The 18,362-nt window shown below is 35.5% G+C and overlaps 1 protein-coding gene across 4 annotated transcripts in view; it reads left to right on the forward strand.

The window, feature by feature from the left end:
• Positions 1-18,023, forward strand: part of LOC111040996 (afadin) — a 62,406-nt gene extending 44,383 nt beyond the window's left edge. For 2 of the 4 annotated variants that reach the window (XM_022325118.1, XM_022325121.1), the window contains 25 exons: positions 3,953-4,120; positions 4,717-4,958; positions 5,349-5,467; positions 5,645-5,806; positions 5,963-6,251; positions 6,349-6,494; positions 6,565-6,664; positions 6,914-7,189; positions 7,273-7,422; positions 7,546-7,785; positions 7,869-7,997; positions 8,073-8,138; positions 8,210-8,283; positions 8,338-8,456; positions 8,859-9,008; positions 14,385-14,516; positions 14,605-14,737; positions 14,814-15,128; positions 15,193-15,337; positions 15,412-16,095; positions 16,186-16,334; positions 16,423-16,525; positions 16,998-17,426; positions 17,510-17,616; positions 17,703-18,023. In XM_022325118.1, the coding sequence (XP_022180810.1) occupies positions 3,953-4,120; positions 4,717-4,958; positions 5,349-5,467; positions 5,645-5,806; positions 5,963-6,251; positions 6,349-6,494; positions 6,565-6,664; positions 6,914-7,189; positions 7,273-7,422; positions 7,546-7,785; positions 7,869-7,997; positions 8,073-8,138; positions 8,210-8,283; positions 8,338-8,456; positions 8,859-9,008; positions 14,385-14,516; positions 14,605-14,737; positions 14,814-15,128; positions 15,193-15,337; positions 15,412-16,095; positions 16,186-16,334; positions 16,423-16,525; positions 16,998-17,426; positions 17,510-17,616; positions 17,703-17,919 (4,844 nt within the window). In that variant the 3' untranslated portion in view covers positions 17,920-18,023. The remainder of the gene's footprint in view (positions 1-3,952; positions 4,121-4,716; positions 4,959-5,348; positions 5,468-5,644; positions 5,807-5,962; positions 6,252-6,348; positions 6,495-6,564; positions 6,665-6,913; positions 7,190-7,272; positions 7,423-7,545; positions 7,786-7,868; positions 7,998-8,072; positions 8,139-8,209; positions 8,284-8,337; positions 8,457-8,858; positions 9,009-14,384; positions 14,517-14,604; positions 14,738-14,813; positions 15,129-15,192; positions 15,338-15,411; positions 16,096-16,185; positions 16,335-16,422; positions 16,526-16,997; positions 17,427-17,509; positions 17,617-17,702) is intronic. The other 2 variants (XM_022325120.1, XM_022325119.1) reach the window with 2 other exon arrangements.
• The last annotated feature ends 339 nt before the right edge of the window (positions 18,024-18,362 follow it).

The raw sequence follows: 18,362 nt of genomic DNA on the forward strand, positions 1-18,362 counted from the left end.
TTATACTAATGTTTTTAATATAAATATACATTCATCTCATCTAAAGTAGTTCTTAAATTACGTTATATTAATGTATATAGTTAAGGCAATAAAGCTGCTGAGAGTTTTCGAGGCTGAAACATTACCTACTTAATATAATTTTTGAAAATGTATTGCGAATAAATAATTGACGTACTTAGGTATTTACGCTCTTTAGTGATTCGCCCGATTTGTTTGATTTATATTAGTGATTATACAACGACAGGGTGTTTGAAATGGTAGTTGAGTTAATTATTCAAATGTTTAATATTGGTTCTTATTTTTTAAACGGCATTAAAAAGCAATCTCAAAACACGGTTATTTTTCTTGGCAGAAAACTTTTTTTTTATTTTAGACATTAGTTAAGGATTTGATTTATGAATTATTCATCGACTCAAAGTTTGAGTTTTGTACAATGTAAATATTCGTTTCGCGTAAAAATTCGATTAATTAATAAAGACCCCGACATAAGCTTGAAACAAATGTTATGTAAATGCTCTCCGACCTTTTTGCTCAATTAACGGCCATAATTATTTAGTCTGCGGTGTACGGTTTAGGATATATTATGATATATATATATATTATATTATATGTGTTATACGTGTATGTTTAACTGTGTCGCAGATCCGTTCACAACCTTTGGTGTGAAATAATAATGATAATGATTATAGCTAGGTTAGTGTAATATTACGCGTTGATGACACGTTTGATTAAATTTCGGTCGAATTCTGTTTGTGCGATGGTCATCCTCGCTTTCCTTTCATTTACATATTTATCTCAAAACGTACCTTCATAATTTTCTGAGAATCTATTATATAATATAAATTATATAGTACAGTGCATTGTCGGCTCCGGTATACGATATAGATAACACGTGGATATGCGTCGTATCACGTCGGCTGTTTCTGCAGCAACCGTATGCAGGTAATTCTGTTTTCTTTTCTTCGTCCTCGTATTTGTCCCTTGGTGATAAATTATACTTTTAGAGTAGTTACCTACGTCACGAATTTATCCTTCAAAAGTTACTCGAGAGCACCACACTCGAACGTAATAAGTTATAACTTATCATTGTGTACCTATATTTTTATTATATATATATGTACATATCGTTGTGTATATAATTTTACTGCAAACGGCAAAACGTCTAGTCGTTTCGCCATCCGTTTCAGTCCCGTGAGGTTCTTCATTGTTATCGCCGAAAAGTTCTTAAATAAAAAGTACTTTATTTGAACAGATATATCGTTGTTTTAGTTGTTTGGTGTGATAAAACTGAATAAAAAATAAGTCGCGGCAATAAAACTCCAACGTTTTGTTTTGGTATATGTAAACTTCGTGATTTCTAAGATTGAGATTTCCACGATAAACTTATGATGCAGTCTTCGTCGGAATTTATATTAACTGTTGTAAACTTTTAAAAGTATCTATTAACGAACATAATATGCACACTTTGACTTAATAAGAAAAGTATAATTGCTGCTGAGCTTTTAAACATCAAACGCATATAACAAGACAAACTATTTTTTTTCTTTGTACTAAGTCAATTTATAATAGGTACGTACTTATAGTATAATAATACTACCCGATCCCATTCACTTAGCTGCCCGTTAAAAATGCCCACTCTAAATTATATGAGACTAGCTTGTGATAATGTGAGTAGTATATTATCAAGCAGGCTACCGCTAGGTGTATTCTCTATACGAATAGGTAATAGTTTTTGTTTTAATTTTATTTTTTATGTTAATTGTGGACACGCCGATGAGCAAGTATAAGTGCAACTCTGCCGCCTTGGTAGGCAATGTGCGAAAATTTGATTTGATGCATGCTTAAATCTGAAATGCCTGATTAACCAATGGCATCCAAAACAGTTAAAAAATTCTAATTTTTATTAACAAATTAAGAAACCTTAACCGTTTACGGTATTCTATATTACAGTTATTATTACCCGATATTAGAATACACCGGTTGATGAATTTAATGTAAGACACTCGTTATTCAAAAAGTATTAATGTTTTTGAAAATATTTTTTTTTCAAAAACATTTATACTTTTTTAAATAATGAGTGTTTAATGATAGAAGAATCACCTGGCATACGCCTATTGTCTGCCGTGAATGTTTTCTGAGTGATTGTCAAGTTCAGTTCTGATCTTTTTCCTCTCATCGCAGCGGCATCGAAGAATGGTGATTATGTGTTTAGCGTTTTTGATGTGACGTTTCCATCGTAGTGTTGCTTGCGCATACTATACATACGTCTATTCCTCTGACTCTCTGGTATGGAAAATAAAAGTAACAGTAATAATTATGTAGGTCAAATTTATGTGAGCTTTGATCCCGCCACTGACCGTCTTTGTAACCGCCCAGCCGACGAGACAAGATGGGTGCCGTTGTATTTTAGTTGGTTGACTGCTATTATATATACGTGTGTCCTGTTTACGACGGTTTTTTTTTGGAACTTTACGTCACTATGTGCCAAGTCGATTTTTCTCGTATACTGTCGTATTATCGACGGAAGTGGCGGACGCGGTGAATATATTATTACTATGTATATATAGTTCTCAGTCAGCGGGGGTGTTGGTGGTCGGTCGGCGCCGTCGGCCGAAAGGGAGGAGATAACGACTATAGTGTTGTGTTATGATCTCTGTCGACCCCTAGCTTCAGGCTTATTATGTATACATCTAGTGTTTTCGTGTACTTTATTTTTTGTTTTCCGAGTCGACGTCAATGTTTACCACACACACACACACACATACACACATACAATACGAATCGCTCATATACGTCTAAAATTGGGTTACGTGTGCAAACTGCGTAATTCTGCGTGGTATAGTAGCGTATATTCTGTATATATAGCTCTGGTCGCCCGGAAGCAGTAATTTTTTTTACATTTTTTTTTACGTCTCAGCGCGGTTTTGCTGTGGTTTATCCCTGCGAACGATCACCGCCGTCATGGGTCGAGTAAATCCGCATGGTTATATTCGCGGCGTGAGTGTGTGAAGCGTCAGAAGCAATTTTTTTCATCCTGTACTTTCAATATATCTTCACCTGTGTATCAATTTAACCACCCGACTCGACGTGTGACCGAGTATAACGACCATAATAATGACTGTCATGCACGCCCGACCGGTTGAATACAAAAGACGGCTCGTATATGTTATTATATTATTGTTTCGCTCTATTAATACATAGTATACTGTATAAAATAGTGTATACTAATACCAAATACCTACTCTACACGGTTATAGGTATGTTAATTATTGTTTTCCGCGTTATGTTACTCGGAATCGCAGATTATTAGTATTGTTTAGAGTTTTGAACTCAATATAATATACCACCACTCACCAGTTATCACCACTGCGTAGGCATTAGGCATCTCTAGAGTCTTGATAATGGTTTTGTATTACCCATATTATATTAATCATGCTCCTTCCGCTATAGTATTCGTGGCAATTGTAGTATTTATCGTTGTGACTTAAAAAAAAAAAAACATATAATAATATATTTCTTTAACCGTCGAAATACTGAAGTTCCGTTTTTATATTTCAATAAGATTGGCCGTCTGATATCGAATGTAAAATGTATTAAGATATTTACATCCCAAAATAGTATATAACATTACGTTACATATACATTATAACACACGTTCCCACTAGGATCGATAGTGAATAATTGGAAATTGTTTTATTTAGACACTGAAAGACCTATTACATAAATTAAAGAAAACAACTGTTCCAAGCGTATTTTTTTAAGCGCTGGATAAATGTTTTAATGTTATGATAGTTAAAAATGAAGCACCTGAATTAAAAAAAAGAATATTAGTTTTTAAACAATGTATAGTATTAATCATTTTTGGCATATTATATATTAATCAACATTAACGCGGAAAGATGAAACTATTTTTCAGATAAAATTAGTAAATGAAAACGCTTCTGTGTTGTAGGTTCGATCATGTTCCATGTACGACGGAGGCCGGCCGATTACCATCCTAGGAAACGAAAAAAGAAACCGACACACAAGTGGAACCAGCAAAATAGCACCAGTGAAATGTTGGAATACCGGTACGAAGATGGATTGGATAGATTGCCATTCTTTTTAGAGCTCAATGCTGGTCAGTATTATGTATATTATGTATGGTATAAGTAAATGTACTCTATAAATTCTAAAAATAAAACTTAACAAAGAATAAAAACCTTTCAAATTATTTTTTTCTTTGCATCGATCGCTAAAGCTTTACCATGAATTGCGTTGTTAACTGAACCTGTCAATTGGATGAAACACTTCGGATTATTATAAAAGTGACCTCGTCCGTCACCTTATCTGAAATTAATATTGATAATTTAAAATTTTTCTAAAACGAAACGTGTATTACACTAAGTTATATATAATATTATTATATTTATGGAATGGAATTTTTGGTTATTTTAATTATTATAGTTTTTACAAGAAATGTTATTTGGTTATTGGCAAGTTTTATATTATTTTGTACAACTCCGTGTGTTTACGTTTGTGGAACGATAAACTGTAAGCAGTATGCATTTTAAAAAGTTTCCAACAATCTAACAAAATTATAGTATTTGGAGGAAATGGAGTAATAATGTCGTATATATTGTATATATCATATAACGTGTTTACTTGTTATACTATTTATGGGTCAATTACGGCTCCACGTCGGATCGTATTCATTGTATATTCATATTTTCGCAGACGGTATGGAAATGGTGAATCCTAAACGGTACCGAATTCATCCTAACGTGACAGAAGTGGGTTGTGAAAGACAGAATCAACCACCGAGTAATGCTCAATGTCTTCAACTGAATGGTCCCAACATCCAACCCAGGCATTGCGTGATTGCTCACACTGAGGGCATTGTCACCGTGACACCCTGTAGCAGAGACGCAGAGACGTATGTCGGTGGGCAACGGATATTTGAGACCACTATACTTCAGGTAAGTTTTCGTGTACGATGTGCCGATGCTTATATTATTATCTTATCTTTGTCTGTTGGTGGTGACCAACGATATGCTGTGACAAGAATGGTCTTGGGTAAACGGCACCGGTTAGTTGAATGCGGGTTCTAGGAGCCACACAAAAAGAAAACTTATTGCATGATTTAGTAGATTTAGTATTATATTAATACATGTATAATTCTAGAATTTGAGGTAATAGCGCTCTTACTGCTCAGGTGATAAGCGTCCATTTGACACTAGTCGTAAAAACTAAGATTTCTAACCACACCGTTGGCCACCACTAATGGATACACATAGTCGGGGAGTTACTATACCTGGTAGTTTAAAATAAATAAAATAATTATGTTTTGTGATTCATGTTGTGTATAGAACGGGTCAATAGTGAAATTCGGACGACTGAACAATCTTAGGTTTTTGGATCCCTGTTATGATGAACGACCTCGGCCTCGTAACAATTCGCTGAGAAACGTTCAAGACTACTATGACAGGTAAATAATAAATATAGTTTCGTCAACAAACGAAATCGGTGGGTACACCGTGATTTTACTTCACTATAATTTATATTTTATATGCTTGATATTTATTTTTGCACGTGCTTTTGGTTTTTAGTGTGTCATTATTTTTTTCGTTTTTTTTTGTTTTTGTTTTTTCTAACACTTAATTAGCGGGTCGGTAGACAACACTCAGCACTCAGCTATAATGCAACAAAACTTTGAGACAACTTTTGACGTGGACGGTAATATTGAAACGCGCTCCACTTCTAGCCAAGGGAATAAGGACGACACTAGATCGCAGAGATCGATCACGAGCAGCCGCGATGGCAATCGGTATTATTATTGTTAAATTACACTACTCATTATTATTGACCAATGAGAACGACGGGTGACCGTAATACCATGCGTGTATAGTTAATACATTATCCCCGCGTTCAGCGACGTCCGATAGTTACGTATAATATATATATACTATTCATATCATTTTAGATTGTCTGCCGTGTACGGCCGCACCAGTACGGCCCCGGTAGCAGACAACATTTTACCCTGCGTCCTAGAAGTGCGGGAAGAGACTGAAGAAGCGTGGATCCACGCGGTCACCATGGACGTCGATCCATCGACGTTGACGTTCAAACACGCTCCGGCTTATTGTCTATACCTATTAGCTAGATATAGGGCGTCGACTTCGTACCGACCTGACGTCACACCGATGGAACGAGCTAATCGTTTATCATTGACTTTCGCTAAAGTCGCCACTATACTCTATACTATGATACAGGTAAGTTTACACCGCCATCCCTGCCCGAATGATTATTATGTCGGTACTTTATTGTTCGAATATAGTCTAAATATAGCGAGGAATGTTTTTTTTCTAGGGAAAACAAAATGATTTAACTTTACTGTCATTTTGGCTCGCAATTGTCACCGAATTACGACAATTTTTACACAGCGATCGTCATTTGTCTAATTTTTTGACAGAAACCATTGAAATGCTCCACGACACCCAGCAAGCGGCCATGCGGTACTAAATATTTGATGTAAAATTTCTTAAGATAATGTCTTATTCATTTTGTTTTTAAACTGTTTTTTAGATTTATCGTTGAGTGTATACTGGAAGAACTGATGTCGGTGTTACCCGACCTTTTTGCAGATAACACGGACGCCGATAATGAACACTTACCCGCTAATTCGGTTTGTTATATTTATATTTATATTTAATCCTTACTTGATCGTTGTCAATTCTACGCAGTATTTGTTTCTTTCACTATTAACTTCTTGAGGGTTCTGTTTCTGGATAGCCTCCGCTATTCATACTAATATTATCTTGTAAATTATTCTAAATATCATATCATATTTGCTTATTGTGAATATGTTACAGTTAACTTATCTACGTATGTATAGTGTATAGGTTAGTAATTTGACGTTTTGCAATTTGTACAGATCGTCAGTAAGCTTGGTACGATGATGACCACACTTCGTGAAGGCCGCGTGAATGCGTCTCTCACCATTCAAATCTACAATCAAGTATTTAGGTTTATCAATGCTTGGGCGTTTAACCGTCTGATCACCGCCGATACGAGTTACTACACGCGCGCGTGGGGTGCGCGTTTGAAGTCTCGAATAGGACGTTTACAGGCTTGGGCTGAAAGACAGGGTTTAGAAGTTTCCGCTGACTGTCAGTTGGCGTTAATATCGCAAGCTGCGGATTTGCTGCACGTGAGTGATAGACAAATTTGCCGAACAAGCCGCGACCCTAGTGCTAATATAATATTATTATTTTTCTTGTCGTCATTGTCTAGGCTCCAAAATACACCGGCGAAGATTTGGCAAGCATCACTTCCACGTGTTTCAAGCTTAATTCGCTTCAGCTCAAAGCCCTGTTGGTCAAATACCAACCTGCGCCCGACGAACCAAGACTGCCTCATGAACTTATTGATAATGTCGTTCGGGTAACTTTTTAATTATTAATTATGTTTTGGTGGTTTACTATTTTACCTTAAATTTCAAAAGCGAATGCTTTAACAGAAGAAAACAGTTACCGTGTTTGTCTAATCGATTTTTGTTTACATAAGGTTGCCGAAAACTTGGCCGATGAACTAGCCCGATCAGACGGCCGCGAGATACGGCTGGAGGAAGAAGACGAACTCATGATCACGTTTGTACAGCCCGAAGAAGGGTTCAGCTATGAGGTGGCTAGAGGCGTCCCCCCAGGTCTCATCGAATTTATTCAACCTCTCCAGCAAGCCGGTATGTGTCGCTTGACACTTCACTCAAACTCGTCTGGCCTCTGGACCGTCTACTTTTTACCAAACGTAATTATTTAATGCACTTGTTAATAATATAAATAATATAATACACTGAGCGCATTATTATCGATTTTCTAAATGTCGAACAGGCCCGAAGTCCAAGCGCGTTAAGTAATAGGAGTGGCGGTTATGCTATGCAAGCACCCGAACCGGACGTGCAAACAATAAGGCTGCACAAGTCCAACAACGGAATGGGCTTGAGCATTGTGGCGGCAAAGGTAAGTTACTGTGTGTTGTATGATCTGCAGTTTCGTGTGGTATTGAGTTTTTTTTTGTTTGGCAATTTTTTCCAGGGCGCTGGTCAAGAACGGTTAGGAATTTACATCAAATCCGTAGTGAAAGGAGGCGCCGCGGACGCTGTAAGTGTAATAAATAATAATACTGTTAATTTAATTTTAATTCATCGATAATATTAACTTGTTTTTATTAGGACGGAAGACTTCAGGCCGGCGATCAACTGTTAAAAGTTGATGGACAAAGTCTTGTTGGCATCACTCAAGAAAAGTAAGTGACCTAATTTTTTTAAATTTCCCTAGCTCATTTAAATTATTCATTCAGGGCAGCGGAATATTTGGTACGCACAGGACCGGTAGTGTCATTAGAAGTAGCCAAACAAGGTGCTATACACCATGGTCTGGCTACGTTGCTATCTCAGCCGTCTCCCGTCATGACTAGAGGTAAGAAAAAAACCCAATTTTATACCTATAATTTCATCAATAATATTTTGTATAACATAAGAATGTTGTTGTATAACCGGGATGTTAAATAAAAGTGCTTTTGTTGGTGATTTGTGAACAAACCCGTCGAGACAAATTTAATCCACTAAAACTACTACTTCTACTTCTACTAATGATCTGTTTTTCATATCTATGACTAACTCGCTTAATACAAATCGATGCGTGTTAATGTGAGTCGATTGCTTTCTATAAATCATTTTCGTGTAGCGTTTGGCAAAAGCAAATAACGCGACTCCCATTTCGTCCGACTGAAAAAAATCTCTATCAAAATGAAATATAGAAACATTGTTAGACGGCCGACTGTGTAATATATATTTACGACTAAAAATTACCCATTGTTAGATTCCGTCCGTAGGGAAAGGCCAATATCTGATTATCAGCCCCGCGTGAAAGCAAAAATCCCACAAGGCAGTTTATCGATGCATGACATACACGAATGTAGCGACGAAGAGGTGATAACTACTTGGATGACGGACATACTATCTTTATCAGGTGAATTGTGTGTGGGTTATAGGTGTTGGTGGTGGTGGTGTTGTTGGTGGTGGTATTGCAGGTAGAACAAACGTAGCGTGCTGCAGGGATCCTACGCAACCCCGCTTTGGGCACATGCCCTCTTGCAAACCCCCGTCTGATTATCTGTCGGTGCCGGATGTCCGTAAGAAATGCTATAAAATACCACCGGAAAACGAGCTGTGTCTGTGCGAGGACATCTTCCAGCAGCACCAGGCCAAACTGATCAACTGCGATATGGAGGACGCTAATGCCGTCGAATCTTATAAGGACCCAGATTTCGATTCAAATGAAAACGTGTGTGACGGTATTGTCAATAGCGAGTGTTGTTGCGGTGGAGGCGGTGCCGGTGGCGAAAATAGCGGCGAAGGTGAATCGCTCAAGTCATCGTCGTCGTCGTTGTCATCGTCTGTTATTGGTGCCGCAAATGACCAAAAAAATTGCGCCGTCGAAGAAGTGGTCCCCGAGAGCCGGGAAAAGCTCACGGCCGAAGAACGGGACAGAGTCCTCCGTGAACTCGAAGACATCGTGACTGGAAATTTCTTGACCAAAGTCCGTCGGTTTAGCCAGGATGTTCATTCGGACTCTTCTGCCGGTGACGACCATCGCGTCAGTTCTGGCCAGTTGCAGTTGACCTGTGCTTCGGCCGCGGGTAGACTACGCGGCAAACGATCCAGCTCATTGGACACGGATGAGATCGTCAACTACGGTAAAGTGGCCGAGTTGACTCGAAGGTTCTCCAGACTAGGCGAAGCTGGCGTGATAACACCTCGACACTATCGGTCTGAACCAGATTTCTTTGACGATTCAGCGATTTCCGTTCGTCAATTCCGCCGCCGTCATCACCGCGAAGATGACTTGTCGTCGTCCTCCTCTTTCGGTGATGGAATTGGTGGTGGCGGTGATGTCGATGTCGGCGTTGATGTCGTTACGAGTAGTGGTGACGATTACGAAGTCGTCCGTCAACCCATTCGAATGGTGTTCATACGACCCATGAGCGTCAGCGACGATCGGCTTAATAACAGCAGTGGTGGCGTTGTGTTGACCGAAGTGACGAGTGATGGCGAGAACGACGTGAACCAGCAACAACAACGCACTTTATTATCGAACGCAACGCAAAACCGGCGACGGTCTTTCAGGAAGAGCGTGGCATTTGACAGTTCGCTTAGTTCAATCGATGGTGGTGGCGACGTTGACTGCGGGAGTGGTGACGATGCGACGGTGAACCGTTACCGGAAGCTGAAGGGTGGATGGCAGCAATCCCAGACAGATGAGCACTGGCAGCCGGTGGTGGCTGACCGCCGGGCCGCTGCCATTAATTACAGCAAAAGCTCAGACACTGTATCTGTGTCGAACTTTTGCCGGTCTCACAGACGGTACTCGAGCGTGGACGTGTACGACCAAGTGAAAAACGTCGTGTTTCTCGACGTGGAAAAAACGGAAAAAGAGTTTCGAGACGGACTCTTGGCTGAGAAGAACCGACGACGGGAAGCTATCCGGGATTACATGGCCAACAAGGAGCTACTGCTAATGAAGATGAAATCGGCTAGCGTGGGCGGTGTTCTGCGCTGGAACCAAGAGCACCAGGACACGCTGCTGGACGACGAGGAACCATCGCAGTCACCCGACTCGGACGGTGGCTCTTCAGAGTCGTCTCCGTCTCCACCGCCCAAAGACGGGCTACGGCGAGTCCTCCGCACGGGATTAAAAGGCAGGCGGATTAGGAGGTTAAGAAAGTTAGAGTCGAGAAGTAGCGGCTTAGCGGTGGCAGACCTCTGGCGCGTCGTCGGTAATAGAGACGTACCGCCGCCGTCGTCGTCATCGTCACGACACAGTGCTGCAGGTTGTTGTTCGTCTGCAGAACCACCCGATAATCATAATATTACGCTGTGAGCACCGAAATACACACTTGTAACAAACAAAATTGTACATATAGAAGAACGAAAAAAGAATTTCGCTTGCTTTTGCTTATTCCCTAGTTATAAGTACGTGCTTTGATTAGTGTTCAGCGTTTGTATTGTGTTGTTGTTATATTTTTATGTATTACACGTAGTTGGGTTTTAGAATTCTCTAGTCAGTATAAAATGAGAATTAAGACTGTTATATTACCTCCGAAAAGGCGTAATTCGGGATTCCGACGGGAAGAGTCTTGGTGGAAAGGGGTAGTCGTCAGATTAAAAACACGGAGAGGAATACTTTACTTCTTACATCTCATTCGGTGGGACTTTCTAGATCAAAATATTATTATAACTTCGCTTACTGTAAAATCGATAAGAGGAAATCTATGTAAGTAGGTAGGTACTATATATATCTTTATCAAGGTCAATTATTATTTGAAATAAAATTGTCGGTGCAAAAAAAACGTAAATTGTGTAAATTGTTATGGAACTTGTTTACTCAATAAAATTACTCCAGCCGTTGACTTTTAGTCTTTAGGCTTCCACGCGTTCGGTGTTTTGTTTTATTTTTAAAAAGTTAACTTTCGTAATAATTACGACTAACTGTGTGTCTGTGCCTCGATTAAATATCGATCCTACAGTATAGTCACAAATGTTTAAATTTCAAACTGTTTGCATAGTAAAAGCGTATTTATTTTTCCTCGCCACAATCGCTGCATGGTATTTATCGTTTCGTGCTCTGTTGTGCGCTAAAATTTTTTTTACGTTTACATTTAATGCTTAACAATGAATGTTAGAATTACGGCTGCACAAAAAAGATTTCTGGCCTAAAACAATACTAAAAAATGATGAACGTTGTCGTAATTAAAAAAAAACGGAAATTCTTTCTATATAATTAAGAAAGACAGATTAAAATAAATAAATATATTTATGATTATAAACAAAAACAAACATTTTAACGAATTCTGTGTTACGTAAAGTTTTCTTAAACTGCCTGTATTCTTATTTATGGAAAAATCAAGAAAAGTAATAAATAAAGCATAGGTACTAATTAGGTTAGTTATGGTAATAATTATTCTGATAAAAATGGTATAATAATATTATTTTACTACAAAAATTTTAAAAATTTTTAATTTTGATTTTTAATATATGCATTATATATTTATACACATATTTTATCGTGTATACGGGGGATACAATTGTTGATTTAAACTTAATAATAAATATCGTGTGTTAATGTTGTCTCTACATCGTTGTGATTTTCATCTTCATTAAAAATTCTTTTTTAAGTAGATATTTAAGTATTTGAATGAAAAAGTAATTAATTAATTATTTAAATATATTTTTCAATAAATACTTAAATTCAAAAACACTCAAAAAGTATTTTAATCATTTTGAAATACCTTACATTTTTTTTCCACTTGCTGACTGGCACATGTTAGCTTATTTTTTCTTAGGTCCAGATTTTGGTAAAATAAAAAAACAAGTAAAAGTGCAACAAATTTGTATATTCCAAAATATTAAAACTTTTTTGTTATTATTATTTTAATTTAATATACGTTATTATAAAATTATCATCAGCGTCTTTTTCCTTCTAGTTTTTGTAGGTATACTACAGAATGGCTTACCAAATCAAATCTTTGCGGGTTTAATATTTTGCTTATTAATTATTTCTATTATATTCTTAAATATGTCAATACTTAATATGCATCACTAGATTGGTGATTGTTTACTTTAAAACACAATATAATATGTAAAGTTTCGAGAAACAAAATTCATATTACTTAATCCTCTTAAACAATTTAACTATCCTCCAGGACATATTTGATATTTTGTTATTTTCATTGGAATGATAAAAGTTAAAATTCCCTTCTAACATTAATTGTAGTGTGAGGGCTTAAGTAGATCAGGAGATCCGATTTTTATCACGCTAATTATAATATGTAATTTAAATTTGCGGAGTATAATTAATAACTTCACCGTCATGTTTACGTAGCTCTTAATTCAAAAATGGTTTTGTTTATAAGTTTAAATTTACATGTTTTTTTTTTAATCGATTTGAATATTTTATAAGTACAGCGTGGGAACTGTGGACATTTTCTATTCCAAAAATGATTATGTAGAGCGATTTATTGGGTCAATGTAATTCACAGCTGGATAATTATTAACAAATTTGACTCTTCAATATACGTATAAGGTGGTTCATTACCTAGTAGTATATTAATTTGTTGAACAGTAGTTGCATTCAAAACCCTCGGTAAAATATTGCTCCCAATCATGTTTTTTTACGATTAAATAATTTAAATTAAATAAATATACTTACTAAAAGTGTTTGAAAAATAAATTGAAAATAAATTGAAGTATTGTGAGTACCTTAATATTAAGTATGTACCTATGTATAAACTTTCATAAATAATAAATTTAAAATAATTAAAAATGTAAATTTACATGACTTAAATTAATATCTAGAGGGTAGGGTATCTTCCTACACTACTACACTACGCCGTTTTCTGTTTCGTGGAGGGAAATGAATGTCTTACTGTTTTCGCATGTAATTAATTGTTTTGTCGAACGATTGAAACCCAAATCACGATTTTATCTCGCACAGTACACTTTCTATTAACTATAATTTGTATTTACCTGATCTTTAAGTGTACCTGTTTTTATTTTATTATTTTTATTTCAATCGTTGTTATGTTAATGAAAGTTCTACGTGTCTTGTATATTTATTTATTTATCATAATTTTTAACTTATAATTTAATTTATTCATAGTTTTGTTATGTTAATTTTATAACTTTCAAGGAATGAAATATGGTATTTTCTTAGTCTTTAAAATGTCTATTTAGATCCCTTTATGTTCTTTGGGTTTGGATAGCTTGCGATTATAAATATTTTATTTTATTCAACCTTTTGGTATCGTAGAGTTCAATATTTTTTTGTAATCATAAATCGAAATAATTATTTTGTGTATTTATTGTTTATTTGTATTAATAGCTTTTGGTTTTAAATGGTTATTTATATTTGCTGAGTAATAGTAGAATTATTTTTAATATAATTAGTAATTATTAAAAATGAATATTTTATAACATTAAATTTGCAGTTAAGTTTATTGCACATTTGTTTTTCTAATTACAATTTTTTTTTAACATCGATTACCAAGTTTTTATTTTAATCTTAGTTAATGGTTTTAATTTTCAAGTTTAGAAACATTTGGAATTTACTTTTTAAAGATTAAGTTTGTTAAATTTTTAATGTCAAAATAATGTTTACACCTATTGATTTGCTTTTATTTAATAAAATAGGAAAAGCTGAATGTTTGTTTATGTAGTTCTTTTTACTTGATTGTTATTATTCATTGTATGTAGATTTTATTTAGTTGAATGCTTAGTCAAAAGATACTTTTATACAATACTTTTCATGTTAAGTATGAGACAATAATTTGTATTGTTATTGAATTAGGTCCTCGTCGTATGAGCGAACGGGACCTACCGTCTCGGGTGTTGAGCGAACAACAAAACACCAACTCCAGAGGTCCACCACCTCACCATCAGTCACAAATTCAAAGTTCGAAATCCGTCCCTTCTCTCCACAGTAAGTTTTTCAATCAAGTTCAAATATTTCACAGTACTAATTTTCACATTATTGATATATTTTAAATACACATACACTTTTTTTACAGGCGTTGAAGGGGCTAGCACAGCCATACCTCCCGTAGTCGGTAGACCACCAACTCAACACGAAGTATTTAATCCTGGATACAATCGCACTTCAACCACATATAATCTTCATCAACAAAATACACTTAGATCTCGGTAAAACATTTTGTATTTAATTGCCCCACATCATAACTTGTCTTCTTCATTTTTAGTGTAAACTTTTTTTTTTTAGGTCTAGCCAAAATCTAAATGATCCTCGTCCACACTCCCAAATGGCTATTCGTCAACCATCTAATCCGAATCTCTTAAATGGGAACTATCATCCAGAAAGATCGCCATCCGTACACCCAAGTGTATATCAACCTCAACAGCATCCTGCATATCAACAACATGTACAGCAACAGCTATTGATGCAACAACAATATAATAGTCCTACTCCAGAAGCGACTAGTGAACGCTTTTATCAAAACGTTAACCAAATATACAGAAATCAAGACCAAAATGGATATGGTCCATCTGGAAAATTGCCAAGTCCACCTGACGAAAGGTATGTTTATTGTTTAAACATTTAAAGTGTATAAATTAAAATTAATGTAAATAAACATTTTCAGAACTCCGAATCAATTGCAAAAGAGTTTCAGAGGATCGCAATCATCGTTGCAGAGCAGACAAAGTTCAGATGCTACACAACATCTGAAGGACAGACCTACGTCGGCTTATATATCTAATAAGGATTCTTACAACTTACAGAATCAAGTAAGAGCATTGAACTTATGATTTTGTCTTACAAATATCTGATAAAAATGTATTTAATACTTGTTTTTTAACAGGGAATGACAATGCGTTCCCAGTCATCGCGGGATATGTTAAGACAGGATGCAAAGTTGCAAGAGATGACAGAGGAAGTTCGTAGACGTGAAATGAGATCTAGTGGAGTTATGTCTCCTCACCAATATGCTACACAACAGAGACCACCACCTAATCGTGCTCAGCCATACCACGGTTACCAGGAAGCCAAGCCTACCCCATACCTTGGAGATCAAATAAAACCACAACAAGACATGGTTCGTTCTCAACAATTTAATCAGCCAATGAGAGCTACAATTCCTGAGCCCATGCCACCCGCGTACAGAGAATCACCACCACCGCCTCCGCCACCACCGACCTCAACTCACCCATTGTACCAGACAAGTCCACCCCGCAGTGAGCCTAACCGATATATGGCAAGTGGTGGTGAACCACCTAGAGGTGGTTTCTATCAGACTCCTACAGAGCCGTCCAAGCAATACCCATATCAGGGAACTAACCCGTGGCAAAGAGAAGAAAAAGAAAAAGAAGCAGAACGTAGGAGAGAAGCTGCTAGAATGTGGCGTGATCAACAAATGAGTGAACTCGTAGCACTTGGACCAAACAGAACTGTTAGCCAAGAAGAACAGCTGCGGGCTCTAAGGTTAGAGAAGGAATTTGAGCGCAGGGCTCAAGAAGAAGGAGAAGATGATGATGACGATGATCAAGTAAAATTATATATTTAATGTTTTAATTTGTGATAAAATATATTATGTTTGTTACTAAATTTATTAAAATGAATTAAATCATTATTCTAGGAGGCAAATGAAAGAGTTCAACAGTTGATGCGAAGTGCCCAACAGCAAAGTGATAGAAGACCACCAGCAAATACAGTTCGGACTCCAAATAATAATTTTAATTATATGAATGGTTCACAAAGGGGTCCACAACCTGTACCGTCTAACGGGTATGTTTATTGAAGTGAATACTTCTTTTTTTACTATGAATTCTAGTTAATGCTGAGTAATAATATATTTTTTATTATTATTTAAAAGAATTAATGATGAAAAAGAACGATTAAGAAGACTTAAAGAAATGAAAACAAAACAAGTGGAAATGGAAGCTATGAGAGAAGCAGAATTAAAACTCAAAAGAAAGGTTTGTTCTGTGAACAATTTAAATATAGTTTTTTTTTTTTTTGAATAAAATACAGAATTGTAAATTCTAATTTTTTCCAATATCAAAAAAAGAAATTATAACCCATGTCTTAAATGCATAGTTGCATATTTAACATCATTATTGATAAAAGGCAGACTTTTTGAACGCTTCCACTATTTTTATAAATTTATAATATAATTATTCGGTACTTAGATATTTATCATCATAGAAAATAACTTAACATTTAAAAATAATACTAATATTTAATAGTGTTATTAGGGTTGTCAGTAATTAATAATAACAAATTTAACTTTTGATTAAATTAAAAAAAAAATGTTTTATTTAAAGTTAACAGTAAATGATTAATAATCAAACAAAATAAATAAATACTACTAAAGATATATTTTTCAAGTTACAACTAGTCGTCATGCTAACACAGTTTCACATATGTTGTTTTTTTTTTCAATTTCAGGAGGAAGAACTCAAGTACCAACAACAACAGCAACAGCTATTGAATCAATCATATAATAACAATACACCTAATAGACTTAACCGTTCTGTGAATCCACCCAACAACTTATCATTGGATAACTCTGGTTATGGTTATAGCTTAGCTTCACAAGGAAGTTTACCATCTCAGCGATTAGACAATTTGCTGGGTGGTCCTAACAACAATGACCCGCCACAGCCACCTGAACGTGGCTCTTCATATGCCATCATGAGTCAAGTGGAAACTAAAGCAACGCCACCTAGACCGCCAGTTCTCACCTCTACACCAAATGGAGTAATAACTACACCAAATGCAAACACCACACCCAAACGTGTATCATTCCAAGATCCTACATCAATGCCGCCCTCACCACCATCCCCCACGTTGGAGAAAATTATGGAAGACCCTGATGTAAGGATTGTTTATATATTACAATTATTATTTATTATAGCAGAAAAAAATTATTGGAATTATATTTTTTTTATTTACAATAGAACTTCATCGATCAGGCCGAAACAATGTTAGCATCACCACGAAGTCCAGACATTCAGTTTACCAGTGGTAATACACCAGGTGTGATTGGATCACAAGAAGTATACAGGTAAATAAAAATATTAATAATATTAATAATTAAATTTTTATTATAGCATAAGTAAGAAAATAATTAATAATTTGATTGTATTTTAGGGATCCAAGACAGCGTTTACTAGCTGAGCAACAAAAACAACAAATGTCTAACAAAGCAGGTAGTACAGTGCCAGAAAAACTAAGTTTTAAAGAGAAGATGAAAATGTTTGCCATGGAAACTGGAGAAGACGGTACGCCTAAAGATAAAGTAAAAATATCTAAAGCTCAACGAGAGATTGATAACTTAGGAGCATCAAGTACACCTTTGACTAACTAAATAATAATAATACTTGAACAATATTTTTTAGAAATGCACTTAAACATCCCATTAAAGTTTAGTAATTTTTTTTTTACATAAAGGTTTACTGAAATCTTAATCATTAATTGTATTTAAGTATTTCATTTTTTTCTTTAATCATCATCATATTATATTTAATAAGTACAAGTCTTAAATTTGTGATTTATTATAGTTGAATATTAAACTATAGTTTATTTTCTATTATATTGTATTGTTATATTGTTGAGAGTAATAGCGTTTAAATTATTATCGTTGAATAGTACTATTGTGTTTTATTTTTTAATTTTTGCTGCTTTAAATAGAGTATCACACTATATTTTTCGATAATGAGTTTCGAACAATTTCAATAATTAAATTCATTCACAAATTATTCAATATCTACTTAGAGCAATACATTGTATACAATACATTTAAGGATCAAT

This window comes from Myzus persicae, unplaced genomic scaffold (assembly GCF_001856785.1).
Source record: "Myzus persicae strain clone G006 unplaced genomic scaffold, MPER_G0061.0, whole genome shotgun sequence".
In the NCBI taxonomy this organism is placed as follows: Eukaryota; Metazoa; Arthropoda; class Insecta; order Hemiptera; family Aphididae; genus Myzus; species Myzus persicae.